The 22119-nt window shown below is 43.6% G+C and overlaps 1 protein-coding gene across 1 annotated transcript; it reads left to right on the top strand.

Moving 5' to 3' along the window:
• The first annotated feature begins 9189 nt into the window (after window positions 1-9189).
• VPS18 (VPS18 core subunit of CORVET and HOPS complexes) lies at window positions 9190-21203 on the top strand. Its single transcript, XM_083432226.1, has 5 exons — window positions 9190-9496; window positions 12321-12462; window positions 13863-13954; window positions 14888-16758; window positions 18169-21203. Exons 1-5 carry the CDS (start codon window positions 9406-9408, stop codon window positions 18895-18897), a joined length of 2925 nt encoding a protein of 974 aa, XP_083288352.1. The 5' UTR covers window positions 9190-9405; the 3' UTR covers window positions 18898-21203.
• The last annotated feature ends 916 nt before the right edge of the window (window positions 21204-22119 follow it).

Below are 22119 nucleotides of genomic sequence, written 5' to 3'. Positions count from 1 at the left end.
AATGCTCTGGACACCCCTTGAAATTCATTTGCTATCAAGGTCATGGCAGATGCAAACGATTTTTTCTCTTACCAAGGCTGAGCAGTCATTCAAAAGGGTGTTTCCAGAGGTAGTGAGACGGGGAGGCAAATGAGATGATTGCATTTCAGAACCCCTCCGCCCTCTTGGCCCAAACAGAAACAGCTATTGATTTTTGCCGGGGATTTCTAAAGAGGATCAGGAGTGGTGGCTCTGGTCAACAAGCAGAGCGTAGCAACCTAAAGCAAACGAAGGGGAGCTGTGAGCTCTCCTATATCCTGCAAAGGCAGCATGGCAAGCAAACAGGTTTGACTTTCTGGAAGAGGTGAAATCTTGGGCTCATTTCATGCATATTTTCCTGGAGGAAACCCAGGTGGTCTCTTCCTCTTGCATTTGTTGCTGGGGGCCCTGTGACAAGCTGCATTCACAAAAACCAGCATCATCATTAGTGGAAGAGGCAGCATGTTACTGAAAGACAATGGATTTAAAAATAGAGCTCTGAAGCTTTAATATTATATATATCTGGGAATAAGTCTCACTGAACTCTATTACCTCTGAGTGCACAGGCTGTAAGTGACTTATTCCTGTGTGTTGACATTAGCGTTCCCAGTGACACAATCACTGGTGCAGCAAATGCAGTCATTGCAATGAACTTGGCAGTCAAGGATTAGGAAAGTGAGAGATGCACACACCCATCCCGTAGTGCTGCTTGAGAAAGCTAATTCTCACCCCTCACCCTTCTTCAGAACAATGGTTGTGGTAGCTTTCACTAAGGATATTGCAACAAAATTTGATCTGTGCATGCTACCTCTTAGCACCTCCTCTTTCTCCAAGCTCAGGGCTTATTAGCATGGAATCCATGCAAGACGCAGCTAATCCATACCAGGCAATACATAGAACCATAGAATTGCAGAGTTGGAAGGGACCCTAAGTATTATCTAGTTCAACCCACTCTGCAATGCAGCTGCAGACTTGAATAACTAAGAATAAAATTCTTAGGCCTCTTACTTCTGTAGGAAAGTAGTGATGGGGATCGAACCTGCAACTGTGGCATTGTCAGCACCATTCTCTAACCAACTGAGCTATCCAGTCCATTCAGTCCAGCTCTGGGTTCCCCACCTGTTTATACTGCAAATGTACTAAGCCATCTTGCCAGCAAGGAGATACCACCCAGATGGCTAGCAACAATGCCTGATCCACATCCCCTGCAAGAGGGAGGTAGCTATAGGAACATAAATGGAGCCTGCTGGATCAGCCCAGTGGCCCATCTAGTGTAGCATCCTGTTCTCACAGATTATATTAATATTGTCGTTTGGAACTAAACTTTCCCTAGAAGCAGAGCCAGCTCCAGATTGGACAGAGTCTCCTCTATTGTCCCTACTGATCTGTCATCTGGGCCACAGTAGGCTTATCTGACTGTGGTTGGCAACACTCAAGAGGCCTGTAAGGTGGCTGGGTTGAGCTACCCTGTTAATTTAAAAGGGTGTCTAGACCCAGCCACTTGGAGCGGCTTAGAGTGCCAGCCAGAAAAAAACGATGACTATAAGTTGGTCCCCGGGGTAGGTATCATCAGTGCTCAAGGATGCTAGGCCCTGCTGGCCCTGCTATACATTTGCCCCAGGGATATCCCTCCAGATGTTGCTGGACTCCAACTCCCATCAGCCCCAGTCAGCCCAGCCGTCAGTCAGGGATGGTGGGAATTGTAGTCCGAGAACTCCATATTGGCCATTTCTGATTTAGCCACTTCTGCAGCATTGAGCCTTTCTTGCCACCATTGGCACAACCCAGCTTCCTTCAGCACTCTGTGACTTCTGGCCAGCTGCCTGAGAGTGGCTGCTTGAGTCTTCATTCACGTACCTCTTGAAATAATCACTCTTCATTTTCCTGACGGACTCCTGCTTTCTGCCTTAGTTATATGTTTCTGACAACGATTGCCTGGAATGACTTCTTCACCTCTGTGGGAATTGTGCAGTGTCTCAATGATCTTTAATCTGAGCAATTAATTTATTAGAAACAAACAACCCTGCTCCCACAGGTTTCTTTCTCAGGCGTTATCTGGCTCCCAGGATCTAAAAATTACAGGTGCAGTTTCACTTCAACTAAAAAAAAAAAGTAAAAAGCTTTTCAAACAATGGGACCTGACTTCAGCTAAGAGTTTTGTTTTTACAACCAGAGCATATCCTCACTCAGGAAAGGTGCACAGCTGATAGCTTTGGAAACTAAGGTCACATCCATGCCACACATTTAAAGCAAATGACTTCCTACAAAGAACCTTTGGAATTGTGATTTGTTAAGGGTCCTGGGTACTGTAGCTCTGTGAGGGGCAAACTGCAATTCCTAGAATCCTGGGAGCAGTAGTTTGTTGGGGGGGGTAGCATGGGTGTAGTCAGGATTTTTGTTGGGGGGGAGGACTTTTTTGGAGGGGCAAAACTGATGTCATCGGTCAGTTAGTTAAGTATTTCTATTGTTTTACTTGACCTGAGAGGGCAGTTGCCCCCTGCCCCCCGGCTACACCCATGGGGCGTAGGTATTGTAGCTCTGTGAGGGCGAAAACTACAGTTCCCAGCATTCTTTGGGGGAAGCCATGTGCTTTCAATGCACTTTTAGTGCATGGTGTGGCTGTGAACTAAGACTTTGATCCTCCTGTGTACTTTTGTAAGTCCCACTGAATTCTGTGGAATTTCCTTCTGAGTAAACACGTATAGGACTGGGCTTTAAAACACTTTTATTCACAGTTTTGTACACATTATGGAATCTTTTGATCAATAGCAGTAAAGACATATTTAAAGTAGCAATTAAAAAACCCTCTTCTAGTTAATTCCACAGCAACTGTGGAGGCTAACTGGTGTGACCAATCTAATGGTGGCATAAGCTCTCATGGATTTTGTCAGATGCATGAAGCAGTCTCCTCTGCTGGCAGATTGTGTACATAGTTATTTAGTTAACTATGACATTTCTATCACCCCTTTCCTCCAAGGAGCTCAAGATGGTGCACATTGTTCTTCCCTATGTTATCTTCACAACAACCCTGTGAGGTAGGTTAGGCTGAGAGATTGTGACTGGCCCAGCGTCACCCAGTGAGCTTCATGGCTGAGTGGGTATCTGAGGCTCTCCTGAGTCCTAGTTCAGTTCTCGAACCACAACACCACACTGGCCCCACATATATGAATCCCGAGAAAAGGTATTGTTTTAGGAACACTGGAGCCAAACAGCTACAAAATGCATGGGAAGAGAATGTTTGTGGCTTTTGCGACTCTGGAGGCGCACAAACTAAAGGGGGGAGGAGCAGGAAAGTGTCTTGTGCTGAGTTACGTACAAGGTCTGCAAGGAGGATAAACCAAAGAAGAAAAACAAAAGGAAGAAGCTTGCAGTCATAACGGGGAATTTCCCCACTGTTCAGCATAAGCATAAATCCTTGATAAGACATAAAGGTTTATTGCTTGTTGAGCAGAACGATGCTGCCCTGTTGAATTGACCTTGCATAGTGTACTGGTAAAGAATGGAGGTGGATATAATGAAGTCAGTTGTGGGGAAATGGAAGGCAAATGAGAACTGGCTTCAGCTGAGCCTGAGGGCTGCCCTTGTCCCCACTACGTCTTGCGACATCACTCAGAGGGGCATCTGGGGGGTAAGGATTCCAAGCTGCTTGTTATTCTTGTTTCAGGGAAAGAGGAGATTGCCACACTGTGTGTGAGAGAAGGGGAAGGCAGGCAGGTCCAGGCCACATTTACACCATACATTTAAAGTGTTATGATACCACTTTAAACCATCATGGTTTCCCTCAAAGACTTCAGGAAACTGTAGTTTATTACAGGCGCTGAGAGTTGTTTGCTCATATTCCCCTCACAGAGCTACAATTCCCAGAGTGGTTTAACAATCAATCCCTCTTACAGGGAAGTCTATGAATTGTAGCTTTGTGAGAGGAAGGAGCCAGGTGTACCTCCTTTGAGAAGGAGCTCTAGAGATATGGGGCCACCACTGAAAAGACCTTGATGGTGGGCCTGCAGACAAGGCCCCCACAACTGACCTTTCTACTGGATAATTATTTGTGTGTTTAGGTGGTGGTTGTGTTTTTTAAAAAATGCTTCACCCCAACTATCCAATACAAAAGCCACAGCTGCCACCACGATACATTGTATCTCCTATTTCAAATTAAATTTGTTTTTCATTTGTCACACAAAGGAATAATATAAAGATGGTCTTCAAGTAGGCCTCCTTGGAGACTGTAACTTAGTGCTGCAATTGAGGATATCTTAGCACAGGTCCCAGCTAGCCTAACCTGACAGACAGACAGACAGACAGACAGACAGACAGACACACACACACACACACACACACTGGAACAAGCCCCCATTCCCTAAGTTCTCAATGAATGGTGGGTCTCAAAGTGATCTGGTTGAGGTCAACGGAAGTGTTGACATGCTTCAGAATCAGTGTGTGGCTCCTGAAGATTCACAGCTCCTTAAATGGTTTGCTCTGCCATACTCTATGCTTGAAGTAGAAGCAAGATTACTTGGAATCAGTGGTTTGGATCCAGACTAAGTTAGCTGCACTTTGTTCCCACTGAAAGCTAGTTTGGATCCAACCCAAGGGAACTAACTTCCAAATTAGGGAACACAGATTGCATCCTGTGTCCCACACACTGATAAAGAGTGAAAGGTGTGTGGAGAAAGATTGGGATCCCAATCTACAGATGTGACTGTAGAGGCAGTGAAGTAAAAGGGATCTGGTGAAACCAAGATAGATCTTTCTGGAGATGAGCTATACACCTCCCTTGCCAATCACCTGCTTAATTATTATCTAATTAGTGAGAGAGCCGGCTAAAGCTGATTCACCAAGCGTCACTTTTGACAGCTCATCTCAGTCCAGTCGGGAGAAAGCCAACTCCCTAATTTCGACAGTGAAATAAATTTGCAGCATTGCTGCTTAAAATATGATCTTGATGGACATGATGAGAAAGGCCCAAGGTTAAAATGTAACGACCCACTGTACAGAACAGTAAATAGCGTGAAACTTTGTAAAAACTGTATGCTAGAGTTATGACTGTTAACAAAATGGATACTGTTGTGTTCTGTTAAAAGGAAATATTTGCCAGTTTGCTGGCTGATCCAAGGTCGGTTACTACTCCCAAAGCCCATTGTCACAGTTTTGACTAGAGAATGTGAACGCCATTTATTTATTTATTTATGACGTCTGCGGCGTTGAGGTCCTATGTAAATTCCACAATCTGGGGACCACCACAAAAAAGACCCTCTCTCTTGTGCTCACCAACAAAATCAATCCTCCAGGTGGGCTCATAGGCAGGGATTCCTCCCCCTGCAAAGGGAGTGCAATGGAGTCAAACTCTGAGGCTTTATATAGATCCGCAGTGTATAGCCTGCTCTTATTTAGATTGCCTGCTATGCAAATAAAGCAACGCTGAGCAGAATTGAAATGTGCAGAAGGAATAACCTCTACATCACTCTTCAGTGTTCTCAGAATGTTGACTACTTAGATCTTTACAAGTTTGCTTATTGAATTAAAGCAACACGGTTTTGTTTTAATGCTCCAGAGAAAACAACAACACATATATTAGTCTGATTGCCTTGGCTTGATTCAGATGTAGGCCAGCATTTATCCACCAAACAGGTATTTGTTTGAGTTGTCTTTTTTTGCTTGATACTTTTCAGATGTGTCTTTTTAAAAATAAATCTTTGTTGCCACCTGGTGGACAAGACCAGATATGCTGAATCCAGTGACATTCACAAACACGTAAACCCCATTTAACACAGTGGGACTTGCTTCTAACACTACACAAGCCCATTTCATCAGAGGAATGAAGACTTCTTATGCATGGCGCCTCAGAAGTGTGCCCCACTACCTTAAAAAATGCTTAATCCCAGATAAGTGCATTGCAGCCTTAATCCGTGGTAGCTCTTTGAGGTGGAAACAATATGATGTGATCTGCAACAAGCTTAAGTTTATAACATCTTATCAGCCCAGCTACGAGCGACAACATTTATTTATTTAAAATGTTTTGTGCTACCTTTGATCAAGAAGTAAATCAGGGTGGAGTACAACATATGTAAGAACAGGACAATACATGAAATATCATACAACAATGAATAAAAATGACCAACACTCTGCATAATACATTTTAAAATGCCATAAAAGTCTTCCAGTGGCATATACAGTAAAACCTTTAACTAAAAGCCAGGGAAAACAGGACTTTTTAAAACTTCCCCAAAAAAGTGAAAATGAAGGAGGCAGCCATAATATTTATTGGAAGGAAATTCCATAAGGCGGGCACCTGTCATGGAATTCTACTCAATATTGATCCACAACAGAACTCCGACGTATAGTTAGCAGAGTAAAATCTTAAACATGTTACAGGATTCCCCCAAAATAGACCAGAGGCAATTGTACAGCACTTCATCCAGCAGAACTTTACTGCTACTGAAGGCAAATGAGCATAATGGTCACAAATCCAATACGTTCAGGATTGGCAATGTCCATAAGAAGTCCAGTTGCAGCAGACTTAAATGAAACTTACAATAACTTACAAAAAGTCTAAACCTTAACACTAAGCATACTATGTACAGAACACCACAAAAGAGGAAAAGAGAAAGTGAAACCCAGGCTCCTTCTGGCCTTACTTTTATAGTCAATGTGACTGAAAAGAAGGCAGAACCAGTTTAAACCAGCTGCACTCAGCTTCTCTGAAGGAATAACCCAAACCTCATGAACCTTCTGCTTGTTTCTTTCACACAGAGAAGCTTCCAGAACCCTCTTGAATTAATTGGAAAGATCTCTACACATCAGATCAATACTTTCTGCACTAAGAAATACAAACTGACAGCACCACCACTGAGAAGACCCTACCTCTAGTAGCCACAAGTCTAAATTGATCTTAAAGGTTGACACACAAGTTAGGTTTCCAAAGTCTATTTTAATAACCTGGACTCAAACTATTTATGGACTTAAAAGTCAGAACCAGCACTTTGAATTGGCCCTGGAAACACACTGGCAACTAGTGCAACTGATATAGGAGCCATGTGATGTGGTTGAATTGTCTCGCCACAAGAAGGGCTCAAGCAGCCCTATTTTGTATGAGCTGATGTTGCTGAGTAGTCTTCAAAGTCGGCCCTACTAAGAGTGCATTACAGTAGGCCAGCATGGATGCAACTACTACATCCATGACTGAGGCTAGGTCTGTTTTCCCAAGATAGGATTGTAGCTGTCACACTAACTGAAGTTGGGGGGAAAGCACTCTTATCTGCCACCATGTGGGCTTCCAGGCAGCTCCAATTCCAGAAGGATCCCCAACCAACAATTTGGTGCTTTGGAGGGGTGTGTGGGTCCAACACCAGATCACTCCATCCAGATCAGTTGATTTCCTCACCCACAGCACCTCCGTTTGAAGCTGACAGTGAGGCAGCTGATTTTGGAGCAGCAAATTGTTAGCATCCCCCCCCCCTACTGCCAAGGAAGGGGAAGCCACACTTGTGGGATTTCAGGAGTCAAAACTGGAGGGGTGGGGCAGCTGCTGCACTGTCTCAGGCAGCAAAATGTCTTCGTCCAGCTCAGAGTGATACTGAACATATTATTCAGCTACAGATGTGCCACAGACAAAGCTGTTTATACACTATGCTCTGTCAGTATGAAAGAAGATAAAGCATTTTAATCACCCTGTGGAAAGAGCTGCTTCTTTCTCCCCTCAGGCGCTTAGTACCAGCTTACTTGTCTTGTTCTCAAGCCCCTCTTGGGAGCACTGGAGCCAGCTGGGCTTTCAAGTACCGACTTTCCCCAGCGGCTAATTTCTGTCCATGGGAAAAAAATAATGTTACAAATAGGCTTTTAAAAGGAGTTTAGTACTGGGCCTTCTTATTTGATAAAAAGTTTTAAAAAGAAACCAGAAGGATGTTCCCTAGCTCCTTCTAGCAATGTAAACAACACAATCCTACACATGTATCCAGAAATTAAATGAATTCACTTCAGTGAATTGATTTAAATAAAGCTTAGTCCCAGTTAAGTGGATATAGGATTGAAACAAGTTCAGCTGAGCTCAGCAGGGCTTGTCTCTGAGTAGACATTTATGGTGGACTGGATGAGCGCCAATATCCTAGGAAGATGGAAGCACTGTAGGTTGGTAGTTCCTATGTCCGGGAAATTGGCTAGCTCCCTGTTCTGGGTGGGGTGCACTCCCTCAAGTACAGGCTTGGAGTCTGAGGGTGCTCCTGGATCCACCTTTTCCCCTGGAAACTCAGGTGGTCTCAGGGTTAGGAGTGCATATTACCAGCAACATCTGGTACATCAACAATAGCTATGAAAGGGGTGATCCGATCCCCATGATCCATGCATTAGTAACCTCAAGACTCAATTATGACAATGTGCTCTATGTGGGGCTACCCTTGGGCCTGATCCAGAGTCTCCAACTGATGGAAAACACTGCAGACGGACTATAACCAGCACATTACTCCAGAGCTCAGGGGTCTGCACTGACTGCCCACACGCTACCAGTTCAAGGTTCTTGCATACATTCATAAGGCACTTAACAATTTGGCTCCAGCATACTTCAAGGACCGTCCAATCCCTTGTATTCATGCCTGATCACTGAAGTCTTCAGGGAGCCACTGTTAGTGGTTCCTGTGGCTCTGATGCACAGCTTGCCTCAACCAAGTGCTGTGTGTTCAGTATTGCAGGCACTTTAACTCAAATTCGATTGCAGTTTAACTGATTTTTATTTTTTTTACTGCATCTTTGTAAACCACGTAAGAGACTATTGCAGGTAAGTGATATATTGTTTAAATAAATACATTTTTAAAACCCACCGAACGATTGCAAAAAGGTCCAAGTTTGTGCGCCTAGAAACACATTACCGCGATTTAATAACCTCCTGCCAGCCCTTTTTATGTTTTTTTATATTGCAAAACTACCCTGTGATCCTCGGATGAAGGGTAGTACAGAAATTTAATTGATAATAATAATAACAGCAGTAAAGCTAAACGTTCACTCCGCGTCTAACTCAGGCCCTCATGCCTAGGGAGAACATTTCATATTTTTCTGAATTTATTACTCTTTCTACAAAACACCCAACTATCCTAAGCCCTCCCCTCCTGTGCCTAGAGAGTCGGGCGACGCAGGAGAATCTGCCCACTGAACTCTCTTGCCTGCGCTCCCTTCTCTATGGTCGGGATTTCGACCCGGAAACAGGAAGCGCAGCCTGCGCTCGCGGGTCTCGTCAGCTGATCGGAGCAGGAGGAGGCGGTGGTGGGAGAGAAGGAGAGGGCCGAGCCGAGCCTCTTGGCGGTCTCTGGGGACCGGAGCCAAGGAGGTGCTGCGGCGGCGGCGGCGGCGGCTTGGAAGAGCTTTCCGGGCAGGCTGGGCGTAGCGCCTGCCGGAGCAGCCATGGCTTCCATTCTGGACCAGTACGTGGACTCGCTTTCGCACTCGGCTTCCTCGCAGCAGAACCGCGCCAGCCTGGGCATCCCGCATACGGGTAGGAGGACGGGAAGCAGAATCCATTCATTAGTGCACTTGAGTCTCTTCTTCCAAGCAGCGTGTATTTCGGCTCTTTCTGCCTCCTCCTCTCTGCTAGGAGTTGAATACACATTCTCCCCATGCCCCCTTCCATGGGCGTAGCCAAGGGGGGGGGGTCAGGGAGGGGCAGCTGCCTTCCCCTCAGAAATAAATAAAAATACATAGCAAACTGTGGTTCTGCCTCCCCCCAAACAAAAGGCCTGCCCCCCAACAAAAATACTGGATACGCCCATACGCTCTTTCCCGTGTAAGCAGCCATAGGCTCTGTTGAGCGATCTGAATTCTAATTCTTCTGGATCCCTCGCCGGTGTGGCAAGACGTTTTCCTGCCTTCCCTCCTGTTTGTTACTCTCAGATCAAAACCCCACCGCTTCTGCTTCTTTCTTAGTTCACAATGGAGGCAATTTACCTCTTCAAAATGTTTATATCCCACTTTCCTACCTGAGTAGGGGCCTCAGAGAGGTTTACAGCAAATCTAAAACATGATTAGAACTTTGAAATAACCATGTTTGTGTGCCACCACACAAAAATGAAGCAGAAGTAATTGGTAAGCAGTACCATGAATGGCCTATTCTTGCTGTCCGAAGGCATTTGAAGATGTTTATATCTGGAATTTCATAGTCTAGAAGATGCTACTGGAGTAGAAATTCAGTCTTGTGTCACTGTGTGCTATGATGTACAACAGGGTCTTCTGTGCTGGTTGCAACCCACAGGTAGATCTGTGTGGGAAGAGATGGTCCTTCAGACGCTACGGAGAGTCTCAACAGAACATAAATGATAGTTGAAAAAAAGAAGCCCACAGCTGACCTCTTGTTATACTCTGTCATACAATTTTTATTTTTTGTGTCACTCCCGCTTGAATGAAAAGCAAACAGAACCTGCAGTTATCTAGATGCTGTCCTATTTTAACACAGGTTGTGATTTGAGGGTAACCTTAAAGCAGGGTCAAAATATGGAAGACAAGCTGCCGTAGTTCCGTTCTGTGTTTCAGTTCAGTGCTAATGGAACTTTCCCATCCCAGAATATAGTAAAGGAACTCTTTGGGAAGAACTGAGACAAGTGGAACAGCATAGGTCAATGTTGCAAAGAATGAAGCCGGATGATCTGGAACATTTGCTTTAGTCCGTGTCAGTTCTTCCAAGTACATGTTACTTGTGAACATTTTCCCAGGCTTGTATTGCCGCTTATATAAATTCCTTTGGCATCAGGGTTCTCCGCTCTCTGCCCCCACATTTGCCTCCAGTGAATCTGATATTAATTAACTTGGGAAGGGACCCACAACTACTCATCCCATTTTTTGTCATCCACCCTGAGGTGATATGGGCAGATCTTGTTACCAGATCTTGTTTAAAGGGTTTTCTGGTGTTCTGCAGACTTACAATAAATGTGAGTCTAGGAAAAATGGGTGTCTTTGAAGGACAGATGTGGTCCAAAAGCTCTGATACTATCTGTTTGTGGATGATAAAAAATGGTTCCATGTATGTGTTGTTCTATGAGGATGTCACACTATTTTCCAGTTCAGTGGAAAACTATGCTTTTCTCCTTAATCTTGAAAAGAGACATATTTACCTTGGGAAGGTTTCAAAAGTTCTTGAAACTACACATTTTTAAGTTTCCCAAGCAGAAGGCTGTGTATCTGTGTAGTAAAATAACATCCTTGAATATTTGTATGAATGAAGATTCTGCATCTTTCTGGACTGGCCAGTGCAATTTGCTGTCAACTAACGTTTGCGGAAACTAGTGAGATGAAAGCCCTAACAAATGTGGTTAAGTGTGTTCAGTGAAATTGTTTGCAGCTGTCATTAGCATGTGTGTTGTAACTTCCTGCATTTAACGGAACACTTTTAAAATGGAAAGTGAACCAAAAGGAAAGGGATATATATTTTGGAAAGCACATTAGATTCATTTCCACTTTGAGTCATCATCTTTTATGTATGGTAGCTGTAGATTGAATGAGAGATTATAATGTTACAGCACAATGCTGTGCATGTCTGCTTGGAAACAAGTTGTATCTTTATTCTCAATATTTCCAGATTAATATCTTTTAACACTGAGATTCTTATAATAGTCTTTGTTTAACCTATGCAGTCTGCTTTTGTATGCATTTTTTTATTTATTCATTCATTTTACTTGTATGCCACTTTGCAAAAAAACCCCAACCATGCTCAAAGTGCCTTACAACAAATAAATGGATGCATTTCAAACACACACTACAAAAACAACTTCATATTAACAAACCAACCATTTCATAACCTAGCAAAAAAAAAAGCAATTATAATAACATCTCAAACAACCACATTCCAATGCAATAAATATATCAAGATTACTTAAATAACATGCAGCACTCAGCTGTAAAAATATCAAGGGAGCTTCACATTTTCACTGTTGTCCTAGAAGTGCATGATGTTGAATTTTATTTGCAGTGCATACATTTTGCAAACTTGCTTGCATTATTGTGTGCTGGTCATTCTTTTCTGGTTTATTCATGGCTTATATGAAGCAACTGACTCTTCCTAGAGCTCTTTGGTGTTTCTCTGTTCTTTTGGCACACTCTGTTGGCATGAGGATGGGCACTCTGCACATGCCTTAACAGGAATAAATTAATGTTCCTCTTTATTTTATTTGGCACAAAGGACTGTTAACTGTTTTCAGTAAATGCAGTGTATGTAATTGGATCACTTTTCCATGTCTAGTAAGTGCATGGCAGTTGAGGGTTTATACACAGGATTGTGCTGCAGTTTGATTTCAATTTTTAAAAACCTAACTGTTTCCTTCTTTTTTAAGGGTATGTGAATGCTCGCCTAGAAAAAGAGACCCCAATTTTTAACAAACAGAGGATTGATTTCAACCCCCCTGAGAAGATTAATAGCCTGGTTGTATCTTCAAACCAGCTGTGTATGAGTCTTGGAAAAGACATCATTTTTAGGTATGTGCAGTCTTTTGTTATCCTGTTTGAAATTTCATAGGGTGTGGGAAGGATGAAAGAAGAACATGGTGCTGAATTCCTCCCTCCTATTATTAATCAATTTATTAGATGCTTTCTACTAAAAAAAATCCCAACATAAAATTACAAACAATATAAAAATATACATGACTTGAAAGCAGAGATAAAGTCAACCCTTTAACTGTGTCAGTACAATTCTAAAAGCGACCCACACAACCCCAAGGAAAATACACGTATCATAATTGGCACAAAGTAAATCCCTTTAAATGTCCAGCAAAACCTAAGGATGTTAACAGTCAGATGTCTGGGAGAAGAGTAGAGTCTTTATCTAGTGCCAGAATGATGTGAATGTCTGTATTTGGTGGACTTTCCACATTCCACAAAATAGGGTCCATAACTGTAAAGGTCCTTTTTCTTGTCACCACAGAGGCACATGGCAAAGGGCCTCATATGACAACCTCAGGGTCTGGACCCACTACTTTACACAAACTGTGACTGGGATTCAGTTTTATTTAACTGGCCCTCATTGAGCCCATTATGTTGACCAGACAGTGGCCCAGCCCCTTCACCTGACTCAAGTGACTTGGAGAAACAGATCTGAGTGTTGTCAGCATACCAATGACACCTAACTCCCAAATATTTGCTGACCTCTCCCAGCAACTTTATACAGATGTTAGATAGCATGGAGGACAGCATAGAACCCCGCAGTACCTCACAGAGTACAGTGATGCCCCGCAAGACGAATGCCTCGCAAGACGGAAAACCTGCAAGACGAAAGGGTTTTCCGTTTTCAGAGGTGCTTCACAAGACGAAAATGTCTTGCGATTCTTGAGGGTTTTTTTCGCTCCCCAACCCCTTTTTCTAAAGCGCTAAGCTGCTAATAGCCTTTTAGCAGCTAATCCGCTAATCCCTTAAGCCTTTAATAGCCGTTAATAGTCCTTAAACTGCTAATAGCGCTAATCCGCTAATGGGGTTGCTTCGCAAGACGAAAAAACCGCAAGACGAAGAGACTCGCGGAACGGATTATTTTCGTCTTGCGAGGCACCACTGTAATGGCGACAGGGCAGATCAGAAGTTGCCCAGTGCCATCTTCTGGAACTCATGCTGTAGGTAGGAGGAGAACCACAACAGCACAATGCTCCCATCTCACAGAGGCAGTCTCATAATATACCATGGTTGTTGATATCAAAAGCTGTTGAGAGATCCAGCACAATTAACATCTAGATGGGGACATCAGGAACAGAACACCAGTCAGGGCAACTGAGGCTGTTCCCAAATCCCAGTTTGAATGATAATTCTGCCAAGCAGCAAAGTTTCTGCTAGTCCCACCCAATCCCGCCCCCTAATTTTCAACCATTTGCTTTCTTTCCCCTTTTATGTAGGCTTGACCTGGCCAAGGCAGATGAGCCTAACCAGGTAGAGCTTGGACGAAAGGATGAAGCCAGAGTTCACAAGCTCTTTTTGGACCACACAGGTGAGGCAAGAAGAGGAGGTGCAAAGTGCTCTTTGGCATCTTCAGTAAATGCCACAAATATTATATTATGGGGTTTGTTTGTTTTTTGCATGCAATATGAATGTTTCTTCTAGAAGTCATCCCTAGTTCACTCCATATACACTATTAACAAAATATATTTTTCTCCCTTAAGGAATTTTTTTGTAAAGTGCACATTTATGTGAAAACAAACATTTGCAATGGCCTCTGTTATTCTTTCTTTTTCTTTTCTTCTTTTTTTTCTATATTTTCTATATTTTTTTCTATATTTTTGGTCAGACCATCCTGTAAGGGTATTCCTTCAGTACACTTTTTGCCGATTAAATGTGGTCATAGCACAGTGATGATATTCAGACTTGGATGTCCACAAGTCGTTATCTTAAGATTGATCACAGGGGCACTGCAGCTTGTATGCTTTCTGTCTTCTCAAGATAAACTGATCTTTGAGTGAAGCTAGTAATGTTGAAGAATGTGTTTCTGTTAACTGAAATAAGGTAAAGTAATGTGTTAGTTTATATCTTAGTAAGGGTTTTAAAAATATTCAAATTTGTAGCAAATTTGACATCTACTGACACCAAAAGAAGCCAAATTCTAAATCACATTTATGCATGATTATGAGTGTTCTCATTTGGATGGAAACAATGAAGGCAAGTAGGAGATTCCTGAAGAATAATCAGGATTTTTAATTTTAATTTTTAATGTCTAAATGTGTATGACAGATAATGTTACACTGTTATGCTAGGTACTTAATGATAAGACAAATATGATGTGGAGGAGGGGAGTTGAATATTTTGTGCTTGTCAAATCTATTTCTAGAACCTTCTGAAAACTTTAGGCATCAGAGTGTTTAAGGAGAGGTATTTTGCTATGATCCTCTGTTTTCATCTTTGTCGCGGTATCCCTTTTTTACTATAGGTTCTCACCTTATCATTGCCCTGAACACCAGTGAGTGCCTGTATTTGAACCGAAGTGCTCAGAAGGTGCGGATCCTGTCACGCTGGAAAGGTCATTTGATTGAAAGTGTGGGCTGGAACAAGTTCCTTGGCTCGGAGATGAACACGGGCCCCATTTTGGTGGGAACATCCCAAGGCCAGATATACGAGGCTGAGGTCTCGGTCAGTGAAGGCAGTCTCTTCGGCACTAACCCTGACCAGTATTTTCGCCAGATCTATAACCTAGAGGAGGAGGCAGGACCTGCTCCAGTCTGCTGCCTCGAGATAGAACGAGGAATTGATGGGAAGTGCTTTATCATTGCCACTACTCGCAAGAGGCTTTTCCAGTTTGTTGGCAAGATTCCAGAGGGATCTGAACAGCAAGCCTTTGGAGCAATATTTAGCATGCCCGCAGATCACCTGCCTGGCTTCCGCGAGTTCCCAGCTAGCCTTGGCTACAGCGAAATTGCATTTTATACTCCTAAGCTTCGCTCCACCCCCAGTGCTTTTGCTTGGATGATGGGCAACGGTGTCCTGTATGGATCGCTGGACTACGGACGTCCCGACTCTATTCTTAGCGACGAGCAGGTCTGGGAATATCCATCTGACGTAGACGCGGTAGCCAACAAGCCCATGAATATAGTGCTCACGCAGTTTCATTTTCTGCTGCTGTTTCCCGACAGAGTGAAGGCTGTGTGTACCCTGAATGGGCAAGTTGTCTTCCAGGATGTGTTCTTGGAAAAGTTTGGCTCGCTGAAGCGTATGATCAAAGACCCCGCGTTTGGGCAAATCTGGATCCACACAGAAAAGGCCGTGTTTCGATACAACGTGCAGCGAGAGTCCCGTGACGTGTGGAAGATGTATACGAACATCAACAAGTTTGATCTGGCTAAAGAGTACTGCAAGGACCGCCCCGAGTGCTTGGATATCGTGCTGGCCAAGGAGGCCGAATATTGCTTCCAGAACAAGAGATACCTGGATAGTGCAAAGTGTTATGCATTGACTCAAAATTACTTTGAGGAGATTGCTCTTAAATTTATCGAAGCCAAGCAGGAAGAGGCGCTGATGGAGTTTCTGATTAAGAAACTGGCTAGCTTGAAGCCTTCGGAAAAGACTCAGACAACGCTGCTGACCACATGGCTGACGGAGCTGTACTTAAACCGCCTTGGAGTCCTGGAAGCAGACACATCCAAACGGGACCTCTACGAGAAGACCCGGGACACGTTCCGCAGCTTCTTGGGCAGCCCCAAAAACAAAGACTGCCTGTTCAACAACCGAGCAACCATTCACGAGCTGCTGGCGAGCCACGGGGACACGGAACACATGGTGTACTTTGCCGTCATAATGCACGACTACGAACGGGTGATAGCCCATTACTGCCAGCATGAGAATTACAACGAAGCGCTGGAAGTCCTGTCCAAAATCAGGGACGACGTGCTCTTCTACAAGTTTTCTCCAGTCTTGATCCAGCACATCCCCAAGAAGCTGGTGGATGCTTGGATCGAAATGGGGAAGAAGCTGGATGCCAAGAACCTCATCCCCGCCCTTGTCAACTACAGCCAGAGTGGGAGCACCGAGCAGATCAACGAAGCCATTCGATACATGGAGTTCTGTGTGACTGAACTGAAGGAAACTCAGCAGGCCATTCACAATTACCTCTTGTCCCTCTATGCTCTGTGTCGCCCTGACTCGCTGTTGTCCTATCTGGAACGCGCTGGAACCTACGCCGACAACATCCACTATGACCTGAAGTACGCACTTCGGCTCTGTGCAGAACACGGCCACCACCGGGCTTGTGTCCATGTGTACAAAGTTATGGAGATGTATGAGGAAGCTGTGGATCTCGCTTTGCAGGTAGGGGAACAATGACCCCGTTCGTTTATGCACTTGAAAACGCATTAGATTTATTTCAAGGCTTGAAAGGATTGTGGAAGTTTTGATGTAGACAGAAGACCTGGGAAACACTGTTGTCGTATTCATTGTCTGGAAAGCAAGAGTCTGTTAGTACAGCATTGTCTTATGGAATAATTGCATTGCTGGCTTGGTTGGGTGTTCTTTTCAGCAGCAGGTAGCAGTTGTTTGGGGGGAAACTCACAAGAAGCGTATGGTTATCTGTCCCAACACCTGGCATTTTGAGAGATTCTGTTTCTAGACAACAACGTTTCCTTTAGCTCTTCTATGTCACCTTCACGTAATTGCTGCTGGGCTGTGTACACTTGGCGTCCGTCTGCTGTTGGAAGGCTCTTAGATCCAGCAGAGACTTCTATCAGTGGAACAGGGAGTGAAGCCATCTTTGGAAATTCCCCTTCCCCACTGCATCGCTTCCAATCTGCTCCAGAGGCTTGGGAGACCCTTTGGAATAGCACAGGAAGTAATGTAACGGGGAGGGCAAAATCGCCAAAGATCACATTGATCTGTGTTCCACTGGTGGAAGACTCCAAGCCTTTCATCCATGGAGAGACGTGAGTTTGATATAACCCACTGTCTGTACTTCTTCCATTTTGTTTCCCTCTGACATCACTGCTTAGAATTCCCTCTCCTGGCCATGTGTATATGAGGCTTTTCTTGTGGTTCCCCATGCCCCTAAGGTTCAGTCAGCCTTTATTAGGGACTGAGCACTTAGCATGGCAGGCCCTGCCCTGTGAAACTCCCTGCCAATAGAGGCTCAGCAGGAACCATCCCTGTCTTCATTGTCTTTCAGACAAGCGTTTGAAATGTGAATTCTTCAACATCTTTAAGGCACCATATGACTCTTTATTGTTCTCATGGGCAATTAATGAAAGAATCCAGTAATCTCCGTTTTGTAAGGAGAGCATCCAAATGGTCTTCTACATTATTTATTCTCTCTTATGTTGTTAATAATAATAATAATAATAATAATAATAATAATAATAATAATTTTATTATACCGTGCCCATCTGGTTGGGTTTCCCCAGCCATGTTGGTTAAGAGCAAAAAGTGTGTCCCATGGGGAAATGCAACTCCTTTTGCATTTTTCTGTCTTGTTTCATCTCTGGATAGATGAGTTTTCAAAATGATCCCTGACCACTGAAAGCAGCAACCAAAAACAACATCAAGATTTGATTGGGGGAGATGAGACACATCATCTTCCTCTTGTTACCTTTATTTTTATGTAACTATGTCTGGTTCCTCTTACCAGCGTCTTTCCTTTACCAACCGTGTATTTAGTGACAGGAGCGAGGGGTATGAATGGTGACTAGTTCCTTATCTTTCTTTCCTTCCTTTTTGCTTTGTTCTTCCCAGGTGGATGTAGATATGGCAAAGTCCTGTGCAGACCTCCCTGAAGACGATGAGGAGCTGAGGAAGAAGCTTTGGCTGAAGATTGCGCGACATGTCGTCCAGGAGGAGAAGGACGTCAAGAAGGCCATGGCCTGCCTTTCCAGCTGCAACCTGCTGAAGATTGAAGATGTCCTGCCATTCTTTCCAGACTTTGTCACCATCGATCACTTCAAGGAAGCCATCTGCAACTCTCTAGAGGCCTACAACAAGCACATAGAGGAGTTGAAGACGGAGATGGAGGAAGCCACGCAGAGTGCCAAAAGGATCCGGGAAGACATTCAGGAAATGAGGAACAAATATGGCTCTGTGGAACCCCAGGAGAAATGTGCGGCATGTGACTTCCCCCTCCTGAACCGCCCCTTCTACCTCTTCCTCTGTGGGCACATGTTCCACTACGATTGCCTTCTGCAGGCAGTTTATCCAAACTTGCCTGCCTACAAGCAGGCTAAACTGGAAGACCTTCAAAAGAAGCTCTCGGCCACAAGCCAGCCCTCCAAATCCCACCACCGGCCTAAGGACACCGATGCTTCTAGCCAAGGAAAGGGACAGTTAAGCCGTGAGCAGATGAAAGCTGACATTGATGATATTGTGGCAGCTGAATGTGTGTATTGTGGAGAGCTGATGATCCGGTCCATTGACAAGCCTTTCATTGATCCACAGAGGTATGAAGAGGAGATGCAGAGCTGGCTGTAAGGCCAACATGTTCCTGCCTGCACTGGAGCATGAAACTGCCTGCAGAGAGAGCATGAGGCTTGGCAGTTAACCACCAGGCACCTTAGGCATGTGGGCTCCATGGGGATTTGAAAAAGTATTACGCGAGTCTCACAATCTGTAAGTTAGTGGGGCAAAGTGGGGTGTCAGTAATGGTCATTGCTACTAAGGCAATTATATTGAAGCTCTACAAAGCACTCTTAACGGCTGCCTACACAAGGCTTCTTCAGAGACATCCTTAATATGAGTTCTAAATGGATGTTTTTCTTGCTGAGAGGTAACCAAACATTAGTGCTTGTGTTACCATATCTGGATTGCACCCATATTTCTATAACGAATTGGGCCGTGGTGGGGATACACTTGTATTGTTTTCAAATGTGGAGCATCTCCTGCTGTTTTTCTTGGTCGTGAGACTGAGATCGCGTTCTGTGTCAGAAATATAAAAGGAGAAAATGTGCATTAAGTTCTGTTACGGACACACGTCCATTGTCTTAATATGGCAGGCATAGGCAAATTCGGCCCTCCAGATGTTTTGGGATTACAACTCCTATCATCCCTAGCTAACAGGACCAGTGGTCAGGGATGATGGGAATTGTAGTCCCAAAACATCTGAAGGGCTGAGTTTGCCTGTGCCCGTAATATGGCATAAAAGCTTCACTTTTAGGCAAAGCAATCCCATGTAAAATGCTACGTTTTAATTTTTCTCTTTTGAGGTTGTGTTCTTTTTTTCTAGTTTTCTGAAAGCTTATGTCAGGTAACATTCTGTAAGATTTCTTTGTTTTGTTCACAGAATGCAGGAAAAAAGCTATGGCACTCTGAAATGATAGCATTTGTGCAGATCTAAGATGTTCCATGCTAGTTTTGTTGCCTTTTTATTTTTTACACTATCTCATTTGAATGTTCACACTGCCCCTCATAGCAGCACCTAGCCATTCCTGGTCTTAACAGCTGTACACTATTAGCTGCACATTTTTGTGGACTGATATTAAAACATAGAATTGGAAACTCACATGTCGCCAACAGCAAATCCATCCTGAAGCTGGAGCACGACAATTCAGGATTCACATCCTTAAGTGACCATAGAAAAATGGTGTGGTTGGAACAACAGTTGGATGTAAGGTGAAAGGTATCTTTCCTCCCTCCCTCTTTAAAGGTAATAATGATGTGGAATAGACTTTAGGTCACAAGGAAAGCCAGCTAAGGGACTCAAAGTTTAAATCATGTCAAAAGTACTATGTAACTGGAACTACATTTCCTCTTTGTTCTAGTCTCCCCCCCCTTTTTTTTTTTTACATTCTTTATTATTCTGTAAAATGTGGCAAAATAGAACTACATTTGGGATACAAGGTTTCTAGTTCCTTATGATTTTTCCTGGAAATATCCCAGCTTCTTTATAAAAGCAACCCACAGAACCATCGGAATGTCTGATGCAGTTATTTTGTGGCGTTATTATCATAATCATTTTTAGACTGCCCTACTTTAAGAAACCATTCAGCACATACGAAGGGTGGAAATTTGAAGTCTTGTATGACCTACGAAACAAAAGGGATTATATAGTGACAGAAGTCAATAGGAAGCCACCACTCATTCTTTCCAGGTACCATACAAACTGTGACAATCACAAAACAATGATTTTGTTTGTTTTCCCATTGGTTTAAGATACAAGTAATTGAGATCAAGATGTTCCATAATTAAATTCATGCTAAGAAAACCTGCATTTATAAAAGAGTGGAGAAAAACATTCCTCTCTTACCAGTACGGTATGGAGGTACGGATACCAAATGATGGAAATGAAGGGGGCTAAATTTGTTACTCAGAACTTGGCTTGTCGTCAGACACTTCAGCATCGTTTTCTTGCTTAGATTCATCTTTTTCCTTTGCTCCTTTCTTCCCTTTGGCTACCTTTCAGTCGTCTCTCATCTTTTGCTCCTTTTTCTTTCTCAGGTGCTTCTTTTGGGGGCTTTGACTGGTTTAGGTGGGTGGGGGCAGGTTTAGCAGATAATCTAGCTGATTGTCTCAGTGGTGCCTCCATTTCCTCACCTGCAGTTGCCGCCTTTCTTTTGGGCAGAGTTAAACCTTAATAGATGCAACCAAACAGCATGAATGGGGAGCACACGATGGGTCCAGGCTGTGACTGATCCACTCGCTCTTCGTTCTGGTTATGAATTACCTTTAATAACGAGCAAGGTTATGTCTGAAACTAGAGGGTTTCTATGGTGAAGCTGCTTCTAAGGATGTGCCTCAGTTGTTATTTTTTAAATGCACATTAAACTTTTCTGAAATGGTCAGCTGGCTTTTGAGGTTTTTGTTGGATGCTTGGAATATGCGTGTGGCTGCCTGCTTCTGGTGTGATGAAGCTGTGGAGCGCCTGGGTGTCTCATTAGTTTCAATTAAAAATATTATTTACTGCATGGGCACTAAAAGTAATATGCGACACAGAAACAGGAATTGTTCATGGGGAAACTGAAACGTTACTACAAACTTTCTAGAATTGTGTACAATGATGCTTAGCGTTTCCTGCTGACCATGTTCATTATCAATATTAAAGATGGATTTCTTCTTGAGGTCAGTGTTAGCCTTCAACATGCCAGATCCAATTTCTGTTTGAGTCAGACTTGTGCAATTATGTTCAATCCACACTTACATTTTGCCCGATTCTTTACATACACAGGTCTGTGCCTTAAAGCTGTGTGTCCAAGAACCCCCCCCCCCTTTTAAGCTCTGGAGCTTTCTCCACAAAAACCTGCTCTTTAAAGCTGCATAGACAGTTATTGGGGATGCATTGCTGAGAGCCTAGATGGTCACATGAGATGCTGGGAGTAAACATCCTGGTATGTGGCTTCCCTTGGCCTTTTGTTGTTTTGGTCAGGGCATAAGCTACAAGATTATGTCACTAAAACACACACTAATTTTAGTTGGGCTTTTTGAAATCTAGCTATGATGTTTTTGTTTTGTATTTCTGTATTTTGATGTTGTGAATCAGTACGTAGAAGCTGCCTTAGCACTGAGTCGGACCATGGGTCCACCCAGATCAGCATTGCCTTCTCTGGCTGGCAGCAGCTCTTCAGGGTTTCAGACAGTCCAAGTCCTACCTGGAGGTGCCATAGATTGAACCTGAAACCTTTCCAGAGATTGAACCTGAAACCTTCGGCATGCAAAGCAGATGCTGTGCCATTAAACCATAACCTGTTTCCACAGCTATAG

Source organism: Podarcis tiliguerta (assembly GCF_965153285.1).
Source record: "Podarcis tiliguerta genome assembly, chromosome: 1".
NCBI lineage: Eukaryota > Metazoa > Chordata > Lepidosauria > Squamata > Lacertidae > Podarcis > Podarcis tiliguerta.
This window is presented reverse-complemented; position numbering and strand designations above follow the sequence as displayed.